The 23,503-nt window shown below is 47.0% G+C and overlaps 1 protein-coding gene across 1 annotated transcript; it reads right to left on the reverse strand.

The window, feature by feature from the left end:
• Positions 1–1,062: 1,062 nt before the first annotated feature.
• LOC140393592 (gamma-crystallin S-1-like) lies at positions 1,063–4,946 on the reverse strand. The gene is made up of 3 exons (XM_072479867.1): positions 4,755–4,946; positions 4,393–4,635; positions 1,063–1,384 (listed from the first exon to the last, which is right to left on the reverse strand). The coding sequence occupies exons 1-3, from the start codon at positions 4,761–4,763 to the stop codon at positions 1,109–1,111; spliced, it is 528 nt and encodes a 175-aa protein (XP_072335968.1). The 5' UTR covers positions 4,764–4,946; the 3' UTR covers positions 1,063–1,108.
• Between the last annotated feature and the right edge of the window lie 18,557 nt (positions 4,947–23,503).

The following is a 23,503-nucleotide window of genomic DNA, read 5'->3' on the forward strand; positions in this document are numbered from 1 at the left end:
GAAATACTTAAATGCAGCTGGAGTGGAAGACAAACAAAAAGTGTTCGAAAAACTCAGCAGGTTTGGCAACATCAGTGGAGAGAGGAATAGAGCTAACATTTCAAGTCTAATATGACTCTTCAATGGACTACTGACAGGGGGAAATAAAGAAGGGTGAACAACCAGTATGGTGGTGACCCCAAGTGAAATGGGAGAAGCTGAAAGATGAAGTTTGAATGTCAAATTTTGATGCCAGTCTGGTCTCTGGAGGGCATGGTTTTCCAGTCAATTAAACTGACATAAAATGGAGTGTGGAGCTGAGGACTGTAATGAGCTATTGAAACTTTGAACTACAGAATATCTGTCCAATTGAAAATTGGCAGTAGATCATTTTCATTATTCATCAGAAAATTGTTGAGCTGCCACATGCTTACCCACTGTTAATCTTATGAACCAAAGTTATTTATTTTATTTTATTTTATTTTGATTTGATTTATTGTCACATGTACCTGAGTATTTTTCTGCTGCCGAGGGAACATACGCAGTACGTACATAGTAGACAAAAGAATAATCGACAATATACATTGACAAATGGTACATCGACAAACAGTGATTGGTTACAATGCGGAACAAGGGGCCAAACAAAGCAAATACACGAGCAAGAGCAGCATAGGGTGTCGTGAATAGTGTTCTTACAGGGAACAGATCAGTCCGAGGGGGAGTCGTTGAGGAGACTTGTAGCTGGGGGGAAGAAGCTGTTCCTATGTCTGGATGTGCGGGTCTTCAGACTTCTGTACCTTCTGCCTGATGGAAGGGTCTGGAAGAAGGCAATGCCTGGGTGGGAGGGGTCTCTGTTAATGCTGTCTGCTTTCCTGAGGCAGAGGGAGGTGTATACAGAATCAATGTGGGGGTGGCAAGCTTGTGTAATGCATTGGGCTGAATTCACTACACTCTGCAGTTATTAAATTTAACAATTAAGTTGTTTCACTGGACTGAAGGGCTCTGCAGCCGACAACCCCCACATCCCTAATATTATTTACTGCTTCTGAGAGATTTCAAAATAAACAAACATATTAAAACATGTCAAAAAAATTCATTTTATTATGTTCACAAATATTTCAAGAACAATCTAGAAATCTCTCATGCGTCTGAAAGATCCGATAGTTGAGTTGTAGCCGCCCCAGTCACTGTATTTCTTGTATTCACCGGGTCTCATGAAGTACTGTCGGCCTCTGTAGTTGGGATGTTCATAGAAGTTCCAGTAACCGTCCATCACATGGCAGGAGTGGATGTCACGGTAACGGAAACGATCGTAGACAGATGGACAGTCATCCATGAATTCCATCATCTGTCCTCCAAAGTCAGGCCTCTCGTAAACCCTCATTCTGTAGTTTCCATCTCGGTACTGCAAAAGAGATGAGATGACATTGTACATTTAGCGATATGTAGAAAAGGAAGGAAGTTGAACAAAAATAATTTATCATTGAGTTTTTGCACACTATTAAGAATAAAATAGAAAGAAAATAGTAAATATGCACAGCCTGGCAGGGTGGGAGAGGCAGGTTATTCACATCCTTTAAAAGGTACCTGATGAACACTTGGCATGGCGTAACATTCAAGGCTTTAGAGGCCAAGTGCTAGCAAATGGGATTAGCTAGGTAGGTCAGGTGTTTCTCGTGTGTCTGTGTAGGCTCAATGGGCCGAAGGGCCTCTTCTGCACTGTATTATCTGTAATTCTGTGATTTTGCAACAGTTGCTGAATGAATAGTTCTATTATAACCTGCTTGGCAACTTGCATTTTCATTGTTACGTTGCAAATAGGGAAATATTTGTGGAGATTTGAATCTAATTCCTTAACTGAGAAACATTTTAATTGTGCGTAAACCAACAGTGAAAGTGGAATTCCAAAGAAACCCACTGGTCCCCTACCACCCTGATTGCCTCTAAATACTCAGCCATCACCATAAATTGCCAGATATTAAAACAAAATCTCGAGGTAAGGTATTGAGAATGTGTGGCTTAGTTCCAACTAACCTGGATAAATATTTCATTGGGAAAGTTTAAGAGTTTTACAAGTTATAGTACAAGTAAAATGAAGTGCTGAAAATCTGTAAGGTGGTGGATAAGTGTCAAAAATATCCTGTTCCAAATCTCGGCCATTACACACACCAAAGCTCATGGGATCAGGTAAGAATTCCACAATATATATTCCATTGGCAGCCTAGGGGGCCGCTTCCGCTTGCTGAGGAGCATTGGCAGGGAAGGATTAGAATATTGTCTTAAAGCATTAAAATTTCAGCTCTGCATCCCAAAGTGGGGCCCACAATTGTTAAAATAAGCAAAATACTGTGGATGTTGTAATCTGAAACAAGAACAAAGGAAGCTGGAAAAACACAGCAGGTCTGACAGCATCTAACAGGAGAGAAAAAGTAAACTTTTGGAATCATGAACTTGTGTTTCTCTCTTAATAGATGCTGGCAGACCAGCTGAGCTTTTACAGCTTGAGAAGAAATGAAATGAAATGAAAATCGCTTATTGTCACAAGTAGGCTTCAATGAAGTTACTGTGAAAAGCCCCTAGTCGCCACATTCCGGCGCCTGTTCGGGGAGGCTGTTACGGGAATTGAACTGTGCTGCTGGCCTGCCTTGGTCTGCGTTCAAAGCCAGCGATTTAGATGGTTGCCCTTCACAACTGACTGGCTTGCTGAACCATTTTAGGAGGCAGCTTTGTTGTGGGTCAAGAATCACATTGCAACCAGATAAGGATGGCAGATTTCCTTCCGTAAAGGGCTCAAAATGGTTTTTACAACAATCCAGAACATGGTCGATATTATTAATGCTAGCTTTTTATTCATGATTTGTTAAACTAACTGAATTTAAATTTCCCAGTAGCCATTGCTATATTTTAACTCTAGATCAGCACGGTAGCATGGTGGTTAGCACAATTGCTTCACAGCTCCAGGGTCCCAGGTTTGATTCCGGCTTGGTCACTGTCTGTGTGGAGTCTGCACATCCTCCCCGTGTGTGCGTGGGTTTCCTCCGGGTGCTCCGGTTCCCTCCCACAGTCCAAAGATGTGCAGGTGGATTGGCCATGATAAATTGCCCTTTCGTGACCAAAATTGCCGTTAGTATTGGGTGGGGTTACTGGGTTATGGGGATAGGGTGGGGTGTTGACCTTGGGTAGGGTGCTCTTTCCAAGAGACAGTGCAAACTCGATGGGCCGAATGGCCTCCTTCCGCACTGTAAATTCTATGATAATCTATGATAATCATTAATCCAGGCCTTTGATTTATTAGCCCGGAAACACAACCACTATTATCCTCAACTCTTTGCTTATAGAGGCCGGGGAGAGGCTTCACACCAGCAACCCAAAGAATGTGTTCCGAGACAGCACTTCAGCTGGGACCAGGTCTATGTCCAGTTATTCCAAGACGCACTTGCAGATGTTACAAATGATGCCAATTGTAATGACTATAGGTCTGAGGACCTGTGCCTGTTCACAGCACATTGGTGTTCTCGTTCTCAGTCCATAAATAGGAGAGGTTAAAGGTCAGAACATTGTCAACAGTAAGCCAAGTTCAATAATAAGGATAACAACAATTCAAATATATGAACTCTTTGGGCATTTGTTTGATTATCTTCGAGGATCCGGGATTTTTTTTTTTTAATTTAGAGTACCAAATTCATATTTTCCAATTAAGGGGCAATTTAGCGTGGCCAATCCACCTATCTGCACCTCTTTTGTGTTGTGGGGGCGAAACCCACGCAAACACGGGGAGAATGTGCAAACTCCACACGGACAGTGACCCAGAGCCGGAATCGAACTTGGGACCTCGGCGCTGTGATGCAGAGTGCTAACCACTGCGCCAACTTGCTGCCTGAGGATCAGGGATTTTTGATTGTGGCGTGTTTGTGGTGTGTTAGCTGAGGCGATTAATAATTGGGTTTGATGGATTGGATTCAAAACATTTAGAGAAAAGAAAGAACTCGATATTGAAGTAGTTTTTCCCTGATGCATGTTTCAATCTTCCTCTGTGTGCTACTGGCCTTAACTGTACTTACAGTCGCATTTGGGTTAGCAGCTTGAAAAATAACAGTAGCGTGCCAACGAATGCACATCATAAAAGCAGTTAATAATTCATTCCTTATACGTGATTAGTATAAACAAATAAATTGTCCAATTAACAAGACTTATAAAGTTAGCAGCAACCTAAAACGTATTGTACAAATATTGGATGAACATAACTCTGTTTTAATGCTTAGAGAACCTACCAATATAATTTTAATATTATATCAGCCAGTCACAGCAAACAGGCTGGCAGAAATGGCAGGAAGGCTTTTTTTTAATTGGCGGGTACCCATAAGACCGATTGCTGGCCACAGTGCTTATCAGTGCTTTTAAGTTATAACTTACATATGGGTAGGTGCGACATGACCCAATGCTGTCATTGAATCCCATCCAGCGCTGGTAGTCAGGATATTCTCCCCTGCTCAGAACATACTGGTATCCCATGTAATTGGGTCTCTCATACATTACCCACCAGTCACTCATGACTCGCATGGAGTTACAGCGGCTGAAGTAAGGGGACAGGTCAGCACAGTCATTACTGCACTCATAGTGCCGACCCTGGAAGTTCCTGTCCTCGTAAAAGATAATCTAAAGTAAAAACACAACATTTTCAGTCATTAATGCAGAAAGTAAAGACATCTGATAAATAATGATGAAACTCAAAATAAAAGACTATCAGTCGTAGAAACAAAAAAAGTCCATCTTGCCTTTCCCATTCTGAGCTCACAGCTAGATGAGTAACTGACAATGTTTCACCGTTTCACACAGCTCGGTATTTATGTACTGGGCAGAAATGCTGCAGTGGACTGTACCTTTGTTAGTCTAATGATTCAGGACTGAAAGTCAGCAAGAAAAGAAACAAAACACCTCATGACCATGACAAAGAAACACCTGAACGACACCTGATGTGTCATCGATTCTTTTGAATTTGCATTTACTTCATTTTAATTGTTCTTTGGTTGGGAGGAAGGGGGAGAAAGTAGGGGTGAAATGCAGATTGCTTCCTAGATATTCATTTTAATATTCTGACAATTATGATCCAAAATGGATTTCCAACAATTGTTTCTGAAATGCAGCATAGGAATCTATGCCTGCTACCAACCTGATAAAAATGTTGGGTAACATCTAGTTTGGTCATAGAAATCCATGCCTTGAGTTGCTGTATAAATGTAGAATGGCTGTTCCTCAAATTGGATTTCCCATAAACTTCAACTCGATTTAGTTGGATGTGATTTTCACTGCCTTTGTATGCAATTGTTTTGTAGCATTCACATATAATAATAATTATTATTATCTTTATTGTCACAAGTAGGCTTACATTAACACTGCAATGAAGTTACTGTGAAAAGCCCCTAGTCGCCACACCCCGGTGCCTGTTCGGGTACACGGAGGGAGAATTCAGAATGTCCAATTCACCTAACAAGCATGTCTTGCAGATTGTGGGAGGAAACCGGAGCACCCGGAGGAAACCCATGCAGACAGGAAGAACATGCAGGCTCCACACAGTCAGTGACCCAATCCGAGAATCGAACCTGGGATCCTGATGCTGCGAAGCAACAGTGCTAACCACTGTGCTACCCTGCTGCCCATATATCAACTACTGATCAAAGTTGCCTTTGGCTTTGAAGTTCGACCTCTGCACTGTAAATTCCCTCATTTTGATGTCTGAGAGTAAAATTCCCTGCATTCATCTTGCAGCCACAAAGTTAAATAGAGGTGAATTGGTGATAGTAATAATCTTTATTAGTGTCGCAAGAAGGCTTACATTAGCACTGCAATTAAGTCACTGCAAAACTCCAGGTGTGTGCCATAAATGCACACAGTGAGCAGATCCGGATGTGCAACAGGCTATAACGCTGACTTGATGACTTGATGTATGATCTGCCATTTTGGTTCAAACAAGTTTGGCTAACACCCTCTTATTAGCTCCCAGCTGAACATGTGTTTAGCTGAACAAGAGGCCCTTGCCCCATTCCCACTAACACTGGAATCATCCAACTTCCAGGTCAGCTGTTTGAAACTTGCTTTTTCCAGTGCTGAGTTAGCAGACGTATTGTGTTCTGTGTTATTGGAACAGTTTTGCTCACCTTTTGGATTTTCAAGAAAATGTAGTTGAAACAGGAGCAGTGTTTAAGGCACTTTCATTTCACTAAGGATTGAATCCTGCTTCCTCCTACAACCCAAGCTGCTGCCCCACAGTGGGTTGGAAATGGCACTGCCAGTGACTGTCAAGATCACTGATGTCCTACATTTCTATTCTTAGGACTGACATGCAAAAGAAGGCTTCAATTTTTTGAACACTGGCACCAGTACTGGGAGAGGGAAGAACTGGACCATTGAGACAGGATAAATAGAATATCCGCAAGGAATTTAAACTGGTAAGTGTGGTTGGGCTCAGGTGGAAACATTAATGGAGTAGAGTGACAGTCAGAAATTGTGCCAGAACATTCTGGATCAGGGTAGAATTGGTAGCTCATCAGTGCCAATCTGATTTTGTCATTTTTCTTCAACATAACTTTCACCGTTCTAACTTCTCTTTTGGCCTGGCCCGTTAGCTTGCGGGTATAGAACATAGAACATACAGTGCCGAAGGAGGCCATTCGGCCCATCGAGTCTGCACTGACCCACTTAAGCCCTCACTTCCCCGTAACCCAATAACCCCTCCTAACCTTTTTTGGTCACTCAGGGCAATTTATCATGGCCAATCCACCTAATATGCACGTCTTTGTACTGTGGAAGGAAACCGGAGCACCCGGAGGAAACCCACGCAGACACGGGGAGAACGTGCAGATTCCGTACAGACAGTGACCCAGTGGGGAATCGAACCTGGGGCCCTGGCGCTGTGAAGCCAAAGTGCTATCCACTTGTACTATCGGGCTGCCCTCCTTGGTGAGCTAGTTGTGTGGACAAACCCATAGGCTTCTGTGAGCAACTTAAAACATTTGTTAGCAAATTAAGGGCCATAGTCTGAAATGATATGGGGCGGAATTCTCCGGAAACGGCGCGATGTCCGCCGACTGGCGCCCAAAACGGCGCAAATCAGACGGGCATCGTGCCGCCCCAAAGGTGCGGAATGCTCCGCATCTTTGGGGGCCGAGCCACAACCTTGAGGAGCTAGGCCCACGCCGGACGAATTTCCACCCCGCCAGCTGGCGGAAAAGGCCATTGGTGCCCCGCCAGCTGGCGCGAAATGACATCCCGGGGCAGCACATGCGCGGGAGCGTCAGCGGCCGCTGATAGCTTCCCACGCATGCGCAGTGGAGGGAGTCTCTTCTGCCTCCGCCATGGTGGAGACCGTGGCGGAGGCGGAAGGGAAAGAGTGCCCCACGGCACAGGCCCGCCCGCGGATCGGTGGGCCCCGATCGCGGGCCAGGCCACCGTGGGGGCACCCCTCGGGGCCAGATCACCCCCCACCCCCCCAGGACCCCGGAGCCCGCCCGCGCCGCCTTGTCCCGCCGGTAAGGTCGGTGGTTTAATTTACCCCAGCGGGACAGGCATTTTAGCGGCGTGACTTCGGCCCATCCGGCCCGGAGAATCGAGAGGGGGGGCCCGCCAACCGGCACGGCGCGATTCCCGCCCCCACCGAATCTCTGGTGCCAGAGACTTCGGCAACCGGCGGGGGCGGGATTCACGCCAGCCCCCGGCGATTCTCCGACCCGGCGGGGGGGTCGGAGAATCTCGCCCATGGTCTGGAATGCTGTACATGGCAAAAACTCCTTTTAGCAATGTAATGACAGCTTCTGTGGTGGGAACATGCAAACAATAAACTCAATCTATTTGGGGTAATAGTTAAAAATGACAACAAATGTCTTTCCTTTGAGCGCAAAACAATCCATTCAAGACATTCCCCCCATCTGGTTGGAAAGGAGGATACTGCCAGTGATTTGCTTTGCTCCTGGCAGTGGACTGCTCAGGTCATGCAGTTTGAAATCATTTCTTCTGATGATTTTGAGATTGCTGGCTGTCAAACAGAATTTCACAATCTGGCATGACTCTTTGCAATGCCCAGGTATCCCTGTTATGGGCCAGGGTTTAGAGAACCTCAAAGTGTATCATGGAGTTCCCCTGACCCACAACTTTTAATAGATTGTGGTTTGGGGAGCACATGGCCCACTCTACAGGTGTGGTAGAGCAGAAATGGAAAAGTATTTTTTAAAGAAAAACAATGTTTATTCTATGAACTCAAGTTAACCTTTTTAAAACATACAGTGAACATCTTAGCAACCATTAATTCAAATACAACCCCCAAAGACTACAACACAAAGTAAACCTTTAAGCTTTCCTTTTTAACATCCGTACGACTTAAAAACAAAACCTTTATCAGAAGCACATCAGGTTAAAGTCACTACTGAAAACATTCATAATTCTGAATTCACCAAATGATCAAGAGATAGTCTTTTGATGGCAGAGAGAACAGCAGTACACCTGCTTGGTTTGGCTTCAGCTCCAACACTGAAAACAAAACTAAAACACACCCTGCAGCCTGCTCAAAAACGAAAGTAAAAAGCTGACGGACAGCCCAGCTCCACCCACTCTCTGACATCACTGCAGTAGTAAACAACCATTTCTTAAAGGTACTCACACTACAGATATTTATATACATACCCATTTATAAACATGCATTTCTTAAAGGTACTCTCACATGCCAGTTCTCCGAAGGATGTCAGATCTGAGGCTCTAGGTATAACCAATCTTTCATCATAAATCAGTAGGCCAACAACAAGACTGAGATATCTTCTTTGCTTGGAGTATTGCTGAAGGATGAGGTAATTTGGAACATCCTGGCCATTCGTTTATGCTGTATTTTCAAATTTGAGCACATTCTTCATCTGCTTGTCGATTCTTTCGAATTTTATTTAATCTTTGTATTGTTATTAGTAGTAATGTTGTGGTCAATAAAGTATAGGACTCCACTATTCAGGTTTTTCAACAGCAATGCGGGACAATGTGTCTGTTGTCACTTGTTATTTTCCTGGGACATACACGTTTGTAGCATCGACTCTCATAAATATCTCACTCTGGTATCATGCTCTGAGGTAGTGGACCCATGTATGTGACTGCTGACCCCTTCTAATGCTTCCAGAATACTCATTATTATCCTCTGAAAAATCTCTGATGTAGATGTGAAACCAAAAGGTAATCGATTGAAGCTATATCTCCCAAACAGTGTGATGAATGTTGTCAGTAGATTGGATTCCTCATCCAGAAGTAGTCACCAAAAGTTTTTGTCTAGTTTGGTAAAAATTAGACGTTCAGCCAGCTTTATCAGACTCCCACCCCCAAACATCATTGGGTTGATCTCCATTTCCACGGTTTTGTCAATGCAGGTTCATCGTGAGCCATTTGTTTTTGGTACTGGAACCATACTGGGCGGTACGGTAGCACAGTGGTTAGCACTGTTGCTTCACAACTCCAGGCTCCCAGGGTCGATTCCAGCTTAGGTCACTGTCTATGTGGCGTATGCACGTTGTCCCTGAGTCTGCATTGGTTTCCTCCGGGTGCTCCGGTTTCCTCCCACAAGTCCCGAAAGATGCGAAGGTTAGGTGAATTGGACATTCTCAATTCTTTCTTTCTGTACACGAACAGGCACAGGAATGTGGTGACTAGGGGCTTTTCACAGGAACTTCATTGCAGTGTTTTGTAAGCCTACTTGTGACAATAATAGAGATTAAATGATTATTACCAGAACATTAATCTGTAGGTTTTTAAAGAGGAACAATTACTCCCTAGTGCAACATCAACTCAAATTATTGCTTATCCATCAGGAAAAGTAGATGTGGAACTTCCCTCAGGTGAGCAAGCACTTTGGCTTGGAATCTGATCCAAGTCTGATGTGATAAACTGTTTTCAGTTTCCCAAGGACATTAAATGTGTTAGGAAATTTTGTCCTGAATTATTTCAGGTGTTACTGGCTTCCCAATCCTCCTACGCTACAATTGAGTTGTTTATTTGTGCAAGCGTTTTAGCTTAATAGTGAGCACTCTTGATGTTGGATCACGTACAAAGGTTCTGTGATTTCTCTTCCTTTGTTCTGAAATATACCGGTGAACTGTCCCTTGACCTTCAATTGAATACCTCCAGGAACTTGAAATTGTATGCTCAATGACAAGAGTAAATCTTTTTTTATTCACTGTTGTGTCTGAAAAAACTGAAACTCCTGCTCCAGTGTCTAATTGAAGCTTGCTTTATGTCTGTTGGCCATAATGTCTGCACTGCAATAATTCCCATTTGAATCTGTAATTTCTCACATGAACAGCACTTCATTGTATTTTGCACTTCAATTTTTTGAATGCTACTCTTTTCAGTTGGCTTTTCTTTAAGGACACGATTCAACTAAAAGGGAACAACGTCCCATTGCAAGCGTGGTTTAGACGCATGCTTTCTGGTGCTCGCAGCACTGAAAATGTGGAAAATGCCACTCACGTTAAATAAGAGTCAAGACCGCATATAGCACCATTTTGTGCATTTCTGGAATTCCTCAGTGCAGTGACAGATCAGGACGCCATTTTTAAATGGATGCCACATGGGCACTTTGGCACTGCCAGCCTGGAATGCTGGCAATGCCACCTGCGTGACAGCCTGGCACTGCCAAGGTGCTAGGTGTCACTGCCAGCTGGAATGTGCACTGCCAGGGTGCCACTTTTATACTGCAAAGGTGCCAAACTGGCATTTTCTGTGCACTGGCGATCGGTCCAGAGGTGCACTGTGAAGGTGCTGGGAGGCTGTGGGGAGGCATGGGAACCTTGCGTAATGTGATCGGGCTAGGGGGGGCAGTTGGGGGTTACTTCAGGGCTCTCGGAGATCAAGACGCCATTTAAAAATGGCATCCTGATCTCTCGCTACACTAGGATGTTTCGGCGAGTGAAGTTTCCCACTGTACACAACGGAGCTATGTGTGGCCTCGGCTGCACATTCTCCATTCAGGCCCCTTAGGCAACGTGAGTCGCAGTGAATAGCCATTTGTGTCTCGGCACTGTGAACGCCGGGAAACATGCAGCTAAGTGCTCTCGCGATGGGGCTTTGTTGCCTTTTGGGTAAACCATGCCCCTTTTTTCCAGGGTAGAGGGGTCAATTACTAGGGGGCATTGGTTTAAGGTGCAAGGGGCAAGGTTTAAAAGAGATGTACGAGGCAAGATTTTTACACAGAGGGTAGTGAGTGCCTGGAACCTGCTGCCGGAGGACGTGGTGGAAGCAGGGACGATAGTGACGTTTAGGGGACATCTTGACAAATACATGAATAGGATGGGAATAGAGGGATACGGACCGCGGAAGTGCAGAAAATTTTAGTTTAGACAGGCTGCATGGTCGGCACAGGCTTGGAGGGCCGAAGGGCCTGTTCCTGCGCTGTATTTTTCTTTGTTCTTTGTTCTTTTAATAGTCTATATGTTGTAGAAGAGGAAGGCAATCATTGGAAAAGTGACATGTTTTATGATGATGTCCTGGGTCATTTGGAGAAGGAGGTTGTGTCGTGAATCTCAGTTTCTAACCCATGTAACTGCAGGGAGGAAGATTTGTATTGTATTATGGAGATGAGGTACAATGACGTAGATTTGGAATCGATTCGTGGAGTTCAAAGATAACTGGTTTTAATGTGATGACCACGTGACCAGTCCACCATTGGCATTAAAGAACATTGTAATGTTTTTGTTTCGAAACATGACTATTTGCAACATTGAACAAAATCCCACTTTAATAACTGTAACCTATGGGAATATTTTCAACTAATAACAGTCTATTGATTAGAATATCCTTGCATTGATACCCGCCCATCTATAATGCTAACCTTTGTTAATAATTAAAACTGAAAATAATTGTGAAAAACATGTTAACTTATATTATTAATGGCAATTTGCCTTGCACAATGACATAGACGTTCTTCCTTTGATTATTTAATCCTTCCCACTCTAGGCCCCTCGATTTGAGACACTGGACACATTTTATGTGTCTTTACTGGAATCATTACTATCTCTTTTTGTCATATGCCACCAATGCCACCTGGATGCCACTTCAGGGCCCTCGGAGATCAGGACGCCATTTAAAAATGGCATCTCGATCACTCGCTACACTAAGGAGTTCCAGTGAGTGGCGCACCCCATTGTACAAAACTGAGCTGTGTGTGGCCTCGGCTGCACGTTCCCCGATCTGGGGCGGGATTCTCCCCTACCCGGCGGGGCGGGGGGTCCTGGCGGGATGGAGTGGCGTGAACCATTCTGGCATCGGGCCGCCCCAAAGGTGCGGATTTCTCCGCACCTTTAGGGGTCAAGCCCTCACCTTTAGGGGCTAGCCCCGCGCCGGAGTGGTTGCCGTCCCGCCGGCAATTTGCCTTGCACAATAACAAAGATGTTCTTCCTTTGATTATCTAATCCTTCCCACTCTAGTCACCTTGGTTTAAGGCACTGGACACATTTTATGTTTCTTTACTGGAATCATTACTATCTTTTTTTGTCCCGCAGTATAACCCCTTTTGTCATTAAACCTGACCTTATTTCCAGCCTTTCACCAATTTTCCAATTTATTCTTTCCTTCTCTTTCACTTTCCCTGTCTTTCCACCAAACTGTTAAATCTCCAAGAATTCCCAATTCTGATGAAGGGCCTTCAAACAGAAACAGTGGCATGGATTTTCATCACGGAGGCAGATAACGGGAGTTCAGAAAATTCCCTGCACAGCCCACTCATCTCAGGAGGAAACGCCCACAAAGGTGGGACCTTCATCGCCAGGGGTCGGGTGCAGGCTGGAGCTGGGCCAGCCAACCTGGAAAAGAGGTTGGAGCAAGTCACAGGCTCAGCTAGGTGCCAAGGTGGCTGTCCATGCCAAGCTATCACTCCTCCACCACAGCCCAATGGTCCTTCATGCTAAGTAATGCCTCTTAAACACCCCTGTGGCTGCTCATGTCCCATACCAATGTATGTCACCCCCAAACAACCCCTATGACCCCCTCAAGGCCCCATGCCTCATGATGCATCTTTGAGTGAGAGACCAGAAATCCATTTGCTTTTCGAAACACCTGAGCCCCAGAGAAAACATTGTTTGATTGACAGCACTGCCTCTCGGATTTCTGTGGTCCATTTCACACTGTTTATTCACACAATGCTAAGTGGTTTTGAGTGCTTGCAGTTTCAGCTATTGAGGATTTATAGAATTTACAGTGCAGAAGGAGGCCATTCGGCCCATCGAGTCTGCACTGGCCCTTGAAAAGAGCAACCCACTTAAGCCCATGCCTCTGCCCTATCCCGTAACACCACCCAACCTTTTATTTGGAAACTAAGGTCAATTTATTATGGCCAATCCACCTAACCTACACATCTTTAGACTGTGGGAGGAAACTGGAGCACCCGGAGGAAACCCACGCAGAGACGGGAGAACGTGTAGACTCCTCACAGACAGTGACCCAAGCCAGGAATCGAACCTGGGACCCTGGAGCTGAGAAACAACTGTGCTGACCACTGCGCTACCGTGCTGATTAACTGGATGATTAACACCGTTATTGCCGTGTAGTGAGTAGAGCTTTTTTTGTCCCGTTATTTGAGGAAAAATGTAGTGGCATTGAGGCACTTCAGAGGAGGTTGACTAGATTGATTCCAGAAATGAGGGGCGGAATTGGCGGGCTGGCCCGACGGCGGCGCCAAGAACGGCGCGAACCACTCCGGCGTTGGGCCCACTGGAAGTTGCGGAATCCTCCCGGGGCTAGACCGGTGCCGGAGAGGTTGGCGTCGCGCCAACCGGTGGCGATGGGCCGGCGCGAGTTGGCGCATGCACAGTACCGGAACCAGTGTGGTTCCGCGCATGCGCAGACCGGACGGCATGTTCCTGCGCATGCGCAAGGGGGTTCTTCTCCGCGCCTGCCATGGCGAAGCCCTACAGAGGCCGGCACGGAAGGTAGGAGTGCCGCACGGTACTGGCCCGCCCACAGATCGGTGGGCCCCGATTGCGGGCCAGGCCATGGGGGCCTCCCCCGGGGCCGGATCCCCCTGCGCCCCCCAAGGACTCCACTAGCCAGGTCCCTCCCTGTGGGACCATGTCCATTTCATGCCAGCGGGACGGGCCAGGATCTGACGGCCGCTCAGCTCATCGGGGACCGGAGAATTGCCGGGGGGGCCGCTGCCAACGGCTCCCCACCGGCGTGGCGTAAACCCCGCCCCTGCCCGAAACCCGGCACCGGAAAATACGGCAGCCGGCGTCGGAGTAGGTGGGGCGGGTTTCATGCCACCCCTCAGGGATTCTCTGACCCGGCGGGGTGTCGGAGAATCCCGCCCGAGGGGGTGTCTTATGAAAAGACATTGAGCAGGTTAGGCCTATACTCTCTAGAATTTAGAAGAGTGGGGAGGGGTAATATTGAGGTGTACAAGATGATAAAAGGTATGGATAAAGTAGATGTGGAGCAGATGCTTCTTCTTGTGGGGCATTCTAGAATGAGAGGTCATAGAGATGAGGAGAAACTACTTCTCCCAAAGGGTCACGAATCTATGAAATCCGCTACCCCAGAGTGCGGTGGATGCTGGCACAGTGCGTAAATGTCGGGCGGAGTTAGACAGAATGCTAATTAGTAATGGGTTGAAGTGTTAAGGAGAACAGGCAGGTTGGTGGAGATGAAGCCATGATAAGATCAGCCATGATTTATTGACCGGTGGGGCAGACTCGAGAGGCTAAATTGCCTATTACTGTTCCTAGTTCTTATGTTCTAATTCCACATTCCAGCTCTTGGTCTGTAGCCCTCTGTAGCGAGAGGTTGGGCAGCATAGGCACAGACCTAAACATAAGGGCGTTCAGGTCGTTTATGAGGGCAATGAGCATTACTCTACCAAAGAGAATGTCCACGGCAAGTCAGTAAACTTATAACCGTGTGATTTAATGGAACATGTCACATTAAGCAGAATAAACGTACAATTTAAAGCCCTAGTCACTAGGTTAAACTAGCTTAACACCTAGACAGCACCTCATGCACAAATCTGGTATTCTTGAGTAATAAGGGGAACAGGTGTTACGGGGAAAAGGCAGGAGAATGGGGATGAGGAACATATTAGCTATGATCAAATGGCGGAGCAGACTCGATGGGCCAAATGGCCTCATTCTAATCCTATTTCTTATGGTCTTACGGTCTTATCTTATGTTTTTTGGGGGGAAAGTGGAAAGTTATCAATGATTGGCTGTTTTTTATTTAAGTACACATACTATCAATGTAGGTTTCTCAGCCTCTATATAGTGCATAGTCGGTGAATGGGCACAGAAAGGCTATCACTTGGTATGGGAAGAATGAGGAGCCATAGAGGCTTTTTATGATGATATACGTTGGCATGGGGGGGCATGAGCGGCATGGGTATTGTTTGGGGCACATACCTTAACATGGGGGGAGAGAGGAGGATTTTCTGAACTTATATTTCAAAGGTTCTTTCATGCAGATAATAGTCTATGCCACTTCTGAGTTGTCATGAGCCCAAACGCACTGAGATGCTGGTCCGACTCAGTGAAATGTGTGGCGGATTAGGACATGCCTATCCAGGTCAGGAGTGACAGGTGTTGGCTTTGGACCCAAACTAGCCCAGATCTTTAAAATAACTCCTGAAAATCCAGAAATTAGATTCACTCCCTACTGAAGGCCAGGTCTGAGGCGTTCAAGACAGGTAACACTGACCGATAGAAGAAATCCACGTACGACCACCGCATAATCACCAGGGATGCCATGTGACAATACCAGACTAAGCTAGAATCACAGACTAACGACACAGACTCTCGTTGGTTGTGGCATGGCTTAAACAACATAACAGGCGACAAAGCAAAGCTGAGTAGAATCTCCGGCAGCAGCTCACCTCTCCCCGATGAACTCAATGCAGTCTATGATCATTTCGAGCAAGAAACCAACAAACCATTGTCACCTTCCCTTGCAGCCTCAGATACACCCATATCAAGAAGACCACCACCATACGAGCGGTGAGGGAGGCGGACCAGTGGGGGGTAGGATGCTTGGCGCCATGGGCGGGGGTTACCAGGCTAGCTGGGCAGGCTAGCTCACGGAAGCGCAGTGGGGGGGGCGAGTAGGTGATAAGATAGTTGATGGGGGTTGGGATTGTTATTTTGTTAAGGGGGGAAGGAGAAGGAGGGGGGTATAGATCTGCTGACAGGGGAGGGATTGCCGATTGGCGACAAAATGGGAGTCGATGACGGTGGGCGCCTGGAGGCGGGCCTGAAGAGGCGTGGGCACGGGCTGAAGGCTGGCCTAAGAAGGGTTATGGTTGAATGACAGCGGAACGGAGGGAGGGGGGGTGGGGGGCGCCCCCCGACCAGGCTGATCACATGGAACTTGAGAGAGCTGAATGGGCCGGTGAAGAGGGCTCGTATGTTCATGCATCTGAAGAATTTAAAGGTGGCAATGTTGCAAGAGTCACACCTGAGGGTGGTGGATCAGACTAGGCTGAGGAAGGGGTGGGTTGGGCAAGTATTTCATTCGGGGTTAGACTCTAAAACTAGGGGGGGGGGGTAGCGATTTTGATTAATCAGCAGATGTCATTTGAAGTGGGGAGTACAGTGCCGGATACGTGGAGGTAGGTACGTTATGGTGAGTGGGAAGTTGGAGGGGATGCCAGTGGTATTAGTGAATATTTATGCACCAAACAGGTTCGACGCAGAGTTCATGAGGCGAGTGTTGGGGAAGATTCCGGATCTGGGCTCTCAGAGGCTGATCATAGGGGGGACTTTAATACCGTCATTGATCTGAGGTTGGATCGGTCGGGTTTGAGGGCAGGGAGGGTGCCAACAGCTGCAAAGGAACTACAGGGGTTTATGGTACAGATGGGAATGGTAGATCTGTGGAGCTTTGGACAGCCGAGATCAAAGGAGTTTTCTTTTTTCTCCCATGTACACAAAATGTACTTCCGGATCAACTTTTCCGTTTTGGATAGGGCTTTCCTTGCGGGGGTGGGAGATGCCAAGTACTCAGCGATTGTAGTGTTGGGCCATGCCCCACACTGGGTGGATTTATGGCTGAGCAAGGAGGGGGGCCAACGCCCGCACTGGAGATTAGATGTAGGAAGCGGATGACGACATAATTCTAGCCAAGCTCATATCAAAACGTCAAAACCTAAAACTTGGCTCCTCATTCTGCAACTGGATCCTCGACTTCCTGACCCACAGACCACAATCAGTAAGGTTAAACAACAACACCTCCTCCAAGATAACCCTCACCACCGGGACCCTGCAAGGCTGCATGCTTCGCCCCCTACTATACTTATACACACACGACTATGAGGCAAGATTTAGCTCCCTACATCTACAAGTTTGCTGATGACATGACCGTAGTGGGTCAGATCTCAAACAACAATGAGTACAGGAGGGAGTTAGAGAACCGAGTGGCTTGGTGTAATGACAACAATCTTCCCTCAATGTTAGCAAAACTAAAGAGCTGGTCATTGACTTCAGGAAACAAAGTATCGTACACACTCTGTGCATCAGTTATGCCGAGGCGGAGATGGTTGACAGCTTCAAATTCCTAACACATTACCAGCAATCTATCCTGATCCACCCATGTCGATACTATGCCAAAGAAAGCACAACAGTGCCTACACTTCCTCAGGAAACAAAGGAAATTCGGCATGTCCACATTGATTCTTACTGACTTTTACAGATGCACCATAGAAAGCATCCTATCTGGCTGCACCACTGCCTGGAATGGCAACTGCTCAGCCTAAGATCAGAAGAAACTTCAGAGAGTGAACACAGCCCAGTCCATCACACGAACCTACCTCCCATCCATTGACTCCATCTCCACCTCCTGCTGCCTGGGGAAAGCGGCAGCATAAACAAAGACCCTCCCACTCGGCTTACTGACTCTTATTTTCTGAAATCGTTTTTATTGGCATCTTCAAATTGATAAACAGTTATGTGCATTGTTGGCCGTGATAATTCACTGTACAATACAGAAAGCTTTGCCTTTCCCTTCCCTTAATTTCCTCTATTTGCATTCTGCCGCCCTCTGGCTCAGCGTGTGGTCCCGAAACCAAAATCACGGCTAGCACTGATTTTACGCCAAATTGCAATTGTCCATCACCTCAACAACGGTGTCAATGCGGTCCGGAATGCATGCACAGTAAACACCGTTTCCATATCATTAGCAAGCCCGACCCGGTATTCTCAGTATTACCCGGTGGCTGCTGAGAGAGTGAGAGGGGATACGGAAAGTGTCCAACATCGCCATAGTTTGCTGACAGTTGTGCCGCTGGGCAGGGGACTTCTGCCAGGGCCAGAGGCAGTAGCGGGTTGTGGCCAGGAGGTGGGCTGTGGGGTCGGGGTGGACGGGCACAGAGCACCATTGCCGCAGCCTGCAAGGCAGCCATGCAGCTGTGCACAGCGCTGACTATCCACTGTGAAATTAGGGCCACTTGCACAGTGCCATCCGGCCCCAGTTGTATGTGTGTGCTCCAGTGCAACCAGTGCTATCTTATTGCCTGGGATGTGTGTGCAGGGATTGTAATGTGTATATGTGGCTGCAGCTTGTCAGCCTCCTGACTGTCAATCATGGGCCCGGTGAATCCCGCAGCATTTTTTATTGGAATCAATTGTGTTCTCGTGGCGTGGTGTCCCCTCCACACTTGCTGAATCGATCCAGGTTCGGCGCCAGTTTTTCTGACGTGAAAGACCACAAATCCTGCGTCGGCACCGACACTTAGTCTCAGAAAGGGAGAAACCCGCCCTCCATGTTTTTTATGTATGGAACAATCTGCCTGGACTGTGCACAGAACAATACTTTGCACTGTACCTCGGTGCACGTGACAATAAATCTAAATTTAAGTGGCGTCAGGAATCCCAAAATCTGATCCTCGTGCCATTTTTAAAGGGGCCCTGAGCCACCCCAACTTGATGAGAATCTAGGTCATTAACTCTGTTTTGCTCTCCACAAATGCTGCCAGACCTTTGGAGTATTCCCAGCATTTTCTGTTGTTATGACAGATTTCCAGCATCAGCAATATTTTACTTTTGTATTAAATGATACTTTGGATCTCAGATTTTCAGCATCTGCAGGACTTTTTCTTGTCAAGATATGCTGGGGTTGATAACAGTGGGATTATTGGTTATTCTTTAATGGGATTTGGGTGTTACTGGTTCGGCCAACATTTATGGCTCATTCTGTGGTGAGCCGGGCAGGAATTTCTGGCCCCACACATTGCCGGGATTGTCTGGTTCCGCTGACTTTGTGGAATCTGCCTCAGCGAGTCCCGTCATTCTGAGGCCGGAAAATCCTAGCCTGTGTATTGGAGGTACACCGGTAGTGCTGTAAGGAAGGAAATTCCATAATTTTGATCCAGCGACACTGAAGGAACGGCGATATATTTCCAAATCAGGATGGTGATTGGCTTGGAGGGGAACTTCCAGGTGGTGGTGTTCCCATGTATCTGCTGGCCTTGTCCATCTAGCTGGTAGAAATCACAAGTATGGAAGATGCTACCAATGGAGGCTTGGTGAGTTGCTGCACTGCATCCTGTAGATGGCACACACTGCTGTTACTGTGCATTGATGGTGGAGGGAGTAAATGTTTAAACTATGCGAATCAAGCATGCTGCTTTGTCCTGGATGGTGTTGAGCTTCTTGAGTGTTTTTGGAGTTGCACTCATCCAGGTAAGAGAAGAGTATTCCTCACACTCCTAACTTGTGCCTTGCAGGTGCTGGACAGGCTTTGGGGAGTCAGGATGTGAGCTACTCACAACAGAGAGTGTATAATTGCATAGATCATTGAAGGTGGCAGGACATGTGGAGAGAGCAGTGAATAAAACATAGAGGGCACAATTTTCCAACCGCGTTCCGCCAGGTACAGAGCGGGAGAGGCCAAAAATGAGTTTCACACAGTGTGCTGAGCCGAACATGATGCACCCGATCCGTTACGCCTGACACGATCTGGATCACTCCCTCACTGGGTGCGATCCAGATAATCATATTTAAATCAGCCAGTAGGCTCATTTAAGCATGCACAACCCATTTGAGGCAGCAATTTTCCAGCTCCCGGCAGTCACTGGCAACAGCAGCCAGACCTCACGTTAGCACAAACTAGAACTGGTCTCAAAAAACAAAGACAAGAAGTGATGGCCACGCCGGGAGGGCTCGGAGCCTATTGGAGCAACTGGGCGGTCAGGGACAGGGCAGTGCCCCGGCACCCTAACAGTGCCAACCTGGCAAACTAGTAGTGCAATGGGGCAAACCTGAGAGGGAACCATTCCCATAAAAGGGGGGAAAGAGCAGTACGATGGGTGGGGGGTAAATGGGGGTTATGAATGATGAGGGGTGAATGGGGTCTGAAGGGTGAACTGAAAGGGACCCTCAGTAACCTAATAGCATGGTGTTCTCACTTGATGGCCGGGGGGCAGGGGGGATGGCAATGCCCCGATGCTACGAGGATGGATGTGGGGCCAGGTTAGCCCCATACCCGGTGATGTGGGAATGGTCATGCAAATATTTATTGATGGTGGGAAGGTTGATCCACCAGTAATGAGAGTTGCCGATATTGCACATGTCTGCCTGGGGGTTGTGATGTCCTTGGGGGGATGGGGGGGGTGGTGATGTGCGGGATCCTCAGCCTCACTTTGAGATTAGGGCACCCTTTTAAAATGGCGCCCCAATCTCTGAAGAGCCGGTCCTGTCAGCGACTTTAGTTCCCCATTGCAAAAAAGCATTCTGGGCAGGATTCTCCAGTTCGAGGATTATGTTCTACCGGCAAAGATAAATTGCACCTGATTTGCACTCCCAACATGGCAGCCCACTCAAAATCATGGGTCAATAGCAGGATTCCCCAGGGATTCCCTCACAATCTTCACCATGCAAACATTTGCATGGCTAAGGATTGGGAATCACTTCTTGATTTGCGCTTCCCACCATTGCCCTTCCACCAGAGACCCCCTAACTAAAGAGACTCCCAGAAATTCCATAATTCAAGAAACACCCAAAGACCCCCTAATTAAAGAGACTCAACCCAAGACCCCCCCAGAAGAGAAACTCCTGTCTGGAAGACCCTCCAGAAGAGCGACCGCTGTCTGGAAGACTCCCCAGAAGAGAGACCCTGCCTGGAACTCACCCAGAAGAGAGACTCCTGTCTGGAAACCCCCAAAAGAGAGACTCCTGTCTGGAAACCCCCAGAAGAGAGACCCACATCTGGAAGCTACAAAATTAACCACAATGCTTATAAATATCAAGCTTTGATTGACAGGTCCTGGACCACACCAAAGAAAGTTATGTGCTTTCTGTTAGTTTCACAACTGACTATTTCATAGAACATAGGACATAGAGCAGTACAGCACAGTACAGGCCCTTCGGCCCATGATGTTGTGCTGACCCTTATCCTAATCTAAGATCAACCTAACCTTTTCAAAGTCACTTTGGTTACACTGAACTTATGCAAGACACGAGTGAGCCCTCAGCTGGAATATTGTGTGCAGTTCTGAGTGCCACACTATTGGAAGGATGTGAACACATTGGTGAGAGTGCACAAAGAGGTTTACAAGAATGATTCCAAGAATGACTTCAGTTATGAGGATAGATTGGAGAGGTTGGGATTGTTCGCTTTGGAGAGAAGAAGGCTAATAGGAGATTTGATAGAGATGTTCAAAATCATAAGGGGGCTGGACACAGTAGATCATAAGAAACTGTTACCACCTGTAAAACAAACAAGAATGAGAGTGCACAGATTCGAAATGATTTTTAAAAGAAGCAAATATGTGAGAAACCTTTTTCACACAGCGAGTGGCTCGGGTCTGGAACGCATTGCCAGGAAGTGTGGTGGAGGCAGGTTCAATGGCGGTGTTAAAGAGGGCATCAGATGATTATCTGAACAGAAAAGGCGGTGCAATGGCACTAAATCATGTTGCTCATTTGGAAAGCGAGTACAGACACAATGAGCTAAAGGGCCCCCTCCGCACCCTGACAATTCTGTCATTCTGAGTTCCCAGCCGCTCTTGTAGACACAGTATTTATATGACATTTGAGTCTGGCATTAGGAATAAGTAGAGGTCTGGATTCAGTGGGCAGAATTGGAGGCACATCGCACCCACATACCAGCAACAACCCCCCCCCCCTCCCCCCACACACACACAGCTGGATTAGGATGTCCATGATGTAAGAAGGCAGAATCCAAGCAGTATTGGTGGAAGAGAGCTAGAATGCCGCTGTAATGACACTGATGTTTGATTTTAAAAAGATATTATTATGTAATTTCGGTATTATATGGATTTTAATGTTGCTGTATACTGCATCGTGGCTCAGAAGCAAGACACTTAAAATACTTGAAAAATATTATTATTACGAGTCAATCGGTTATATTTTTGGAAGATGCTGCGTTGTACATAGTAATTTCAAGTTAGGTATTGTTCCTCAATGCAAGTCGGTTACGTGTCCCTTATTGTGGCATTTGGCAGCTGTTCTCGATTTATTCAAATTTAATCGATCGGAAATGTGATTGTTAACACATTGCGATGACTTAAATCAGTCAGGATGAACCAAAGATCCAAAGCTACGACCATGTTTGAGCTGAAACATCTTGCATTAGTAAGAATTATGGGCTGGATTCTCCGCACCCCGACGCCCAAATCACGGAGAACCATTTCCCCGCACGGAATCGGGACTGCTGCCGGTTCCCCGATTCTGCAGGCCCCAAAAACCGGAGTACTCAGCCGCCTAGCACCTACCTGGGGCCATTGCTGGAGGCCCGCTCTGCCCCCTACCGGCCGAAGTCCCAACAGTGTGGATCTAATGTGGTCCTGCCAGTTGAGAAACAAGAGTGGCGGCTGTGGACTCTGGTCGGGGCGGGCCGATCGGAGGGCAGGGCAGGCCTCAAACGTGGCCGAGCAATGTTTGTGCGGGCGGACAGGGTCGGGCAGGCGGTCGATTGGGGGGGTCTGTTTTTTTAAAAATTTAGTGTACCCAATTCATTTTTTTTTCAATTAAGGGTCAATTTAGCGTGGCCAATTCATCTACCCTGCACATCTTTGGGTTGTGGGGGCAAAACCCACACAAACACGGGGAGAATGTGCAAACTGAAATGAAATGAAAATGAAAATCGCTTATTGTCACAAGTAGGCTTCAAATGAAGACACTGTGAAAAGCCCCTCGTCGCCACATTCCGGCGCCTGTTCGGGGAGGCTGGTACGGGAATTGAACCGTGCTGCTGGCCTGCCTTGGTCTGCTTTCAAAGTCAGCGAATTAGCCCTGTGCTAAACCAGCCCCAACTCCACATGGACAGTGACCCAGAGCTGGGATCGAACCTGGGACCTCGGTGCCGTGAGGCAGCAGTGCTACCCACTGCGCCACCGTGCTGCCCCAGAGGGGTCTATTTTTAGTGTCCAACTCCGCCATGGAGTACGGCGTGGCCGCTGAAGGCTGCGGCCGTGCACATGTGCGGCCTCCGACCCGGAAGTGCTGGGGCCCGTATCTGCAGCAAAAGCGGCTGTTTTACGCCGGGTTGCAGCTGGCCCCCTGCTGGGCTA

Source organism: Scyliorhinus torazame, chromosome 2 (genome assembly GCF_047496885.1).
Source record: "Scyliorhinus torazame isolate Kashiwa2021f chromosome 2, sScyTor2.1, whole genome shotgun sequence".
NCBI classification, from domain to species: Eukaryota; Metazoa; Chordata; class Chondrichthyes; order Carcharhiniformes; family Scyliorhinidae; genus Scyliorhinus; species Scyliorhinus torazame.

What these genes read in the sequence shown, in the direction of transcription:
- LOC140393592 (XM_072479867.1), bottom strand. An exon ending in CATGTCGCACCTACCCATAT is followed by an intron (nt 1,385 to 4,392) that starts GTAAGTTATAAC and finishes TCTCTTTTGCAG; the next exon opens with TACCGAGATGGAAACTACAG.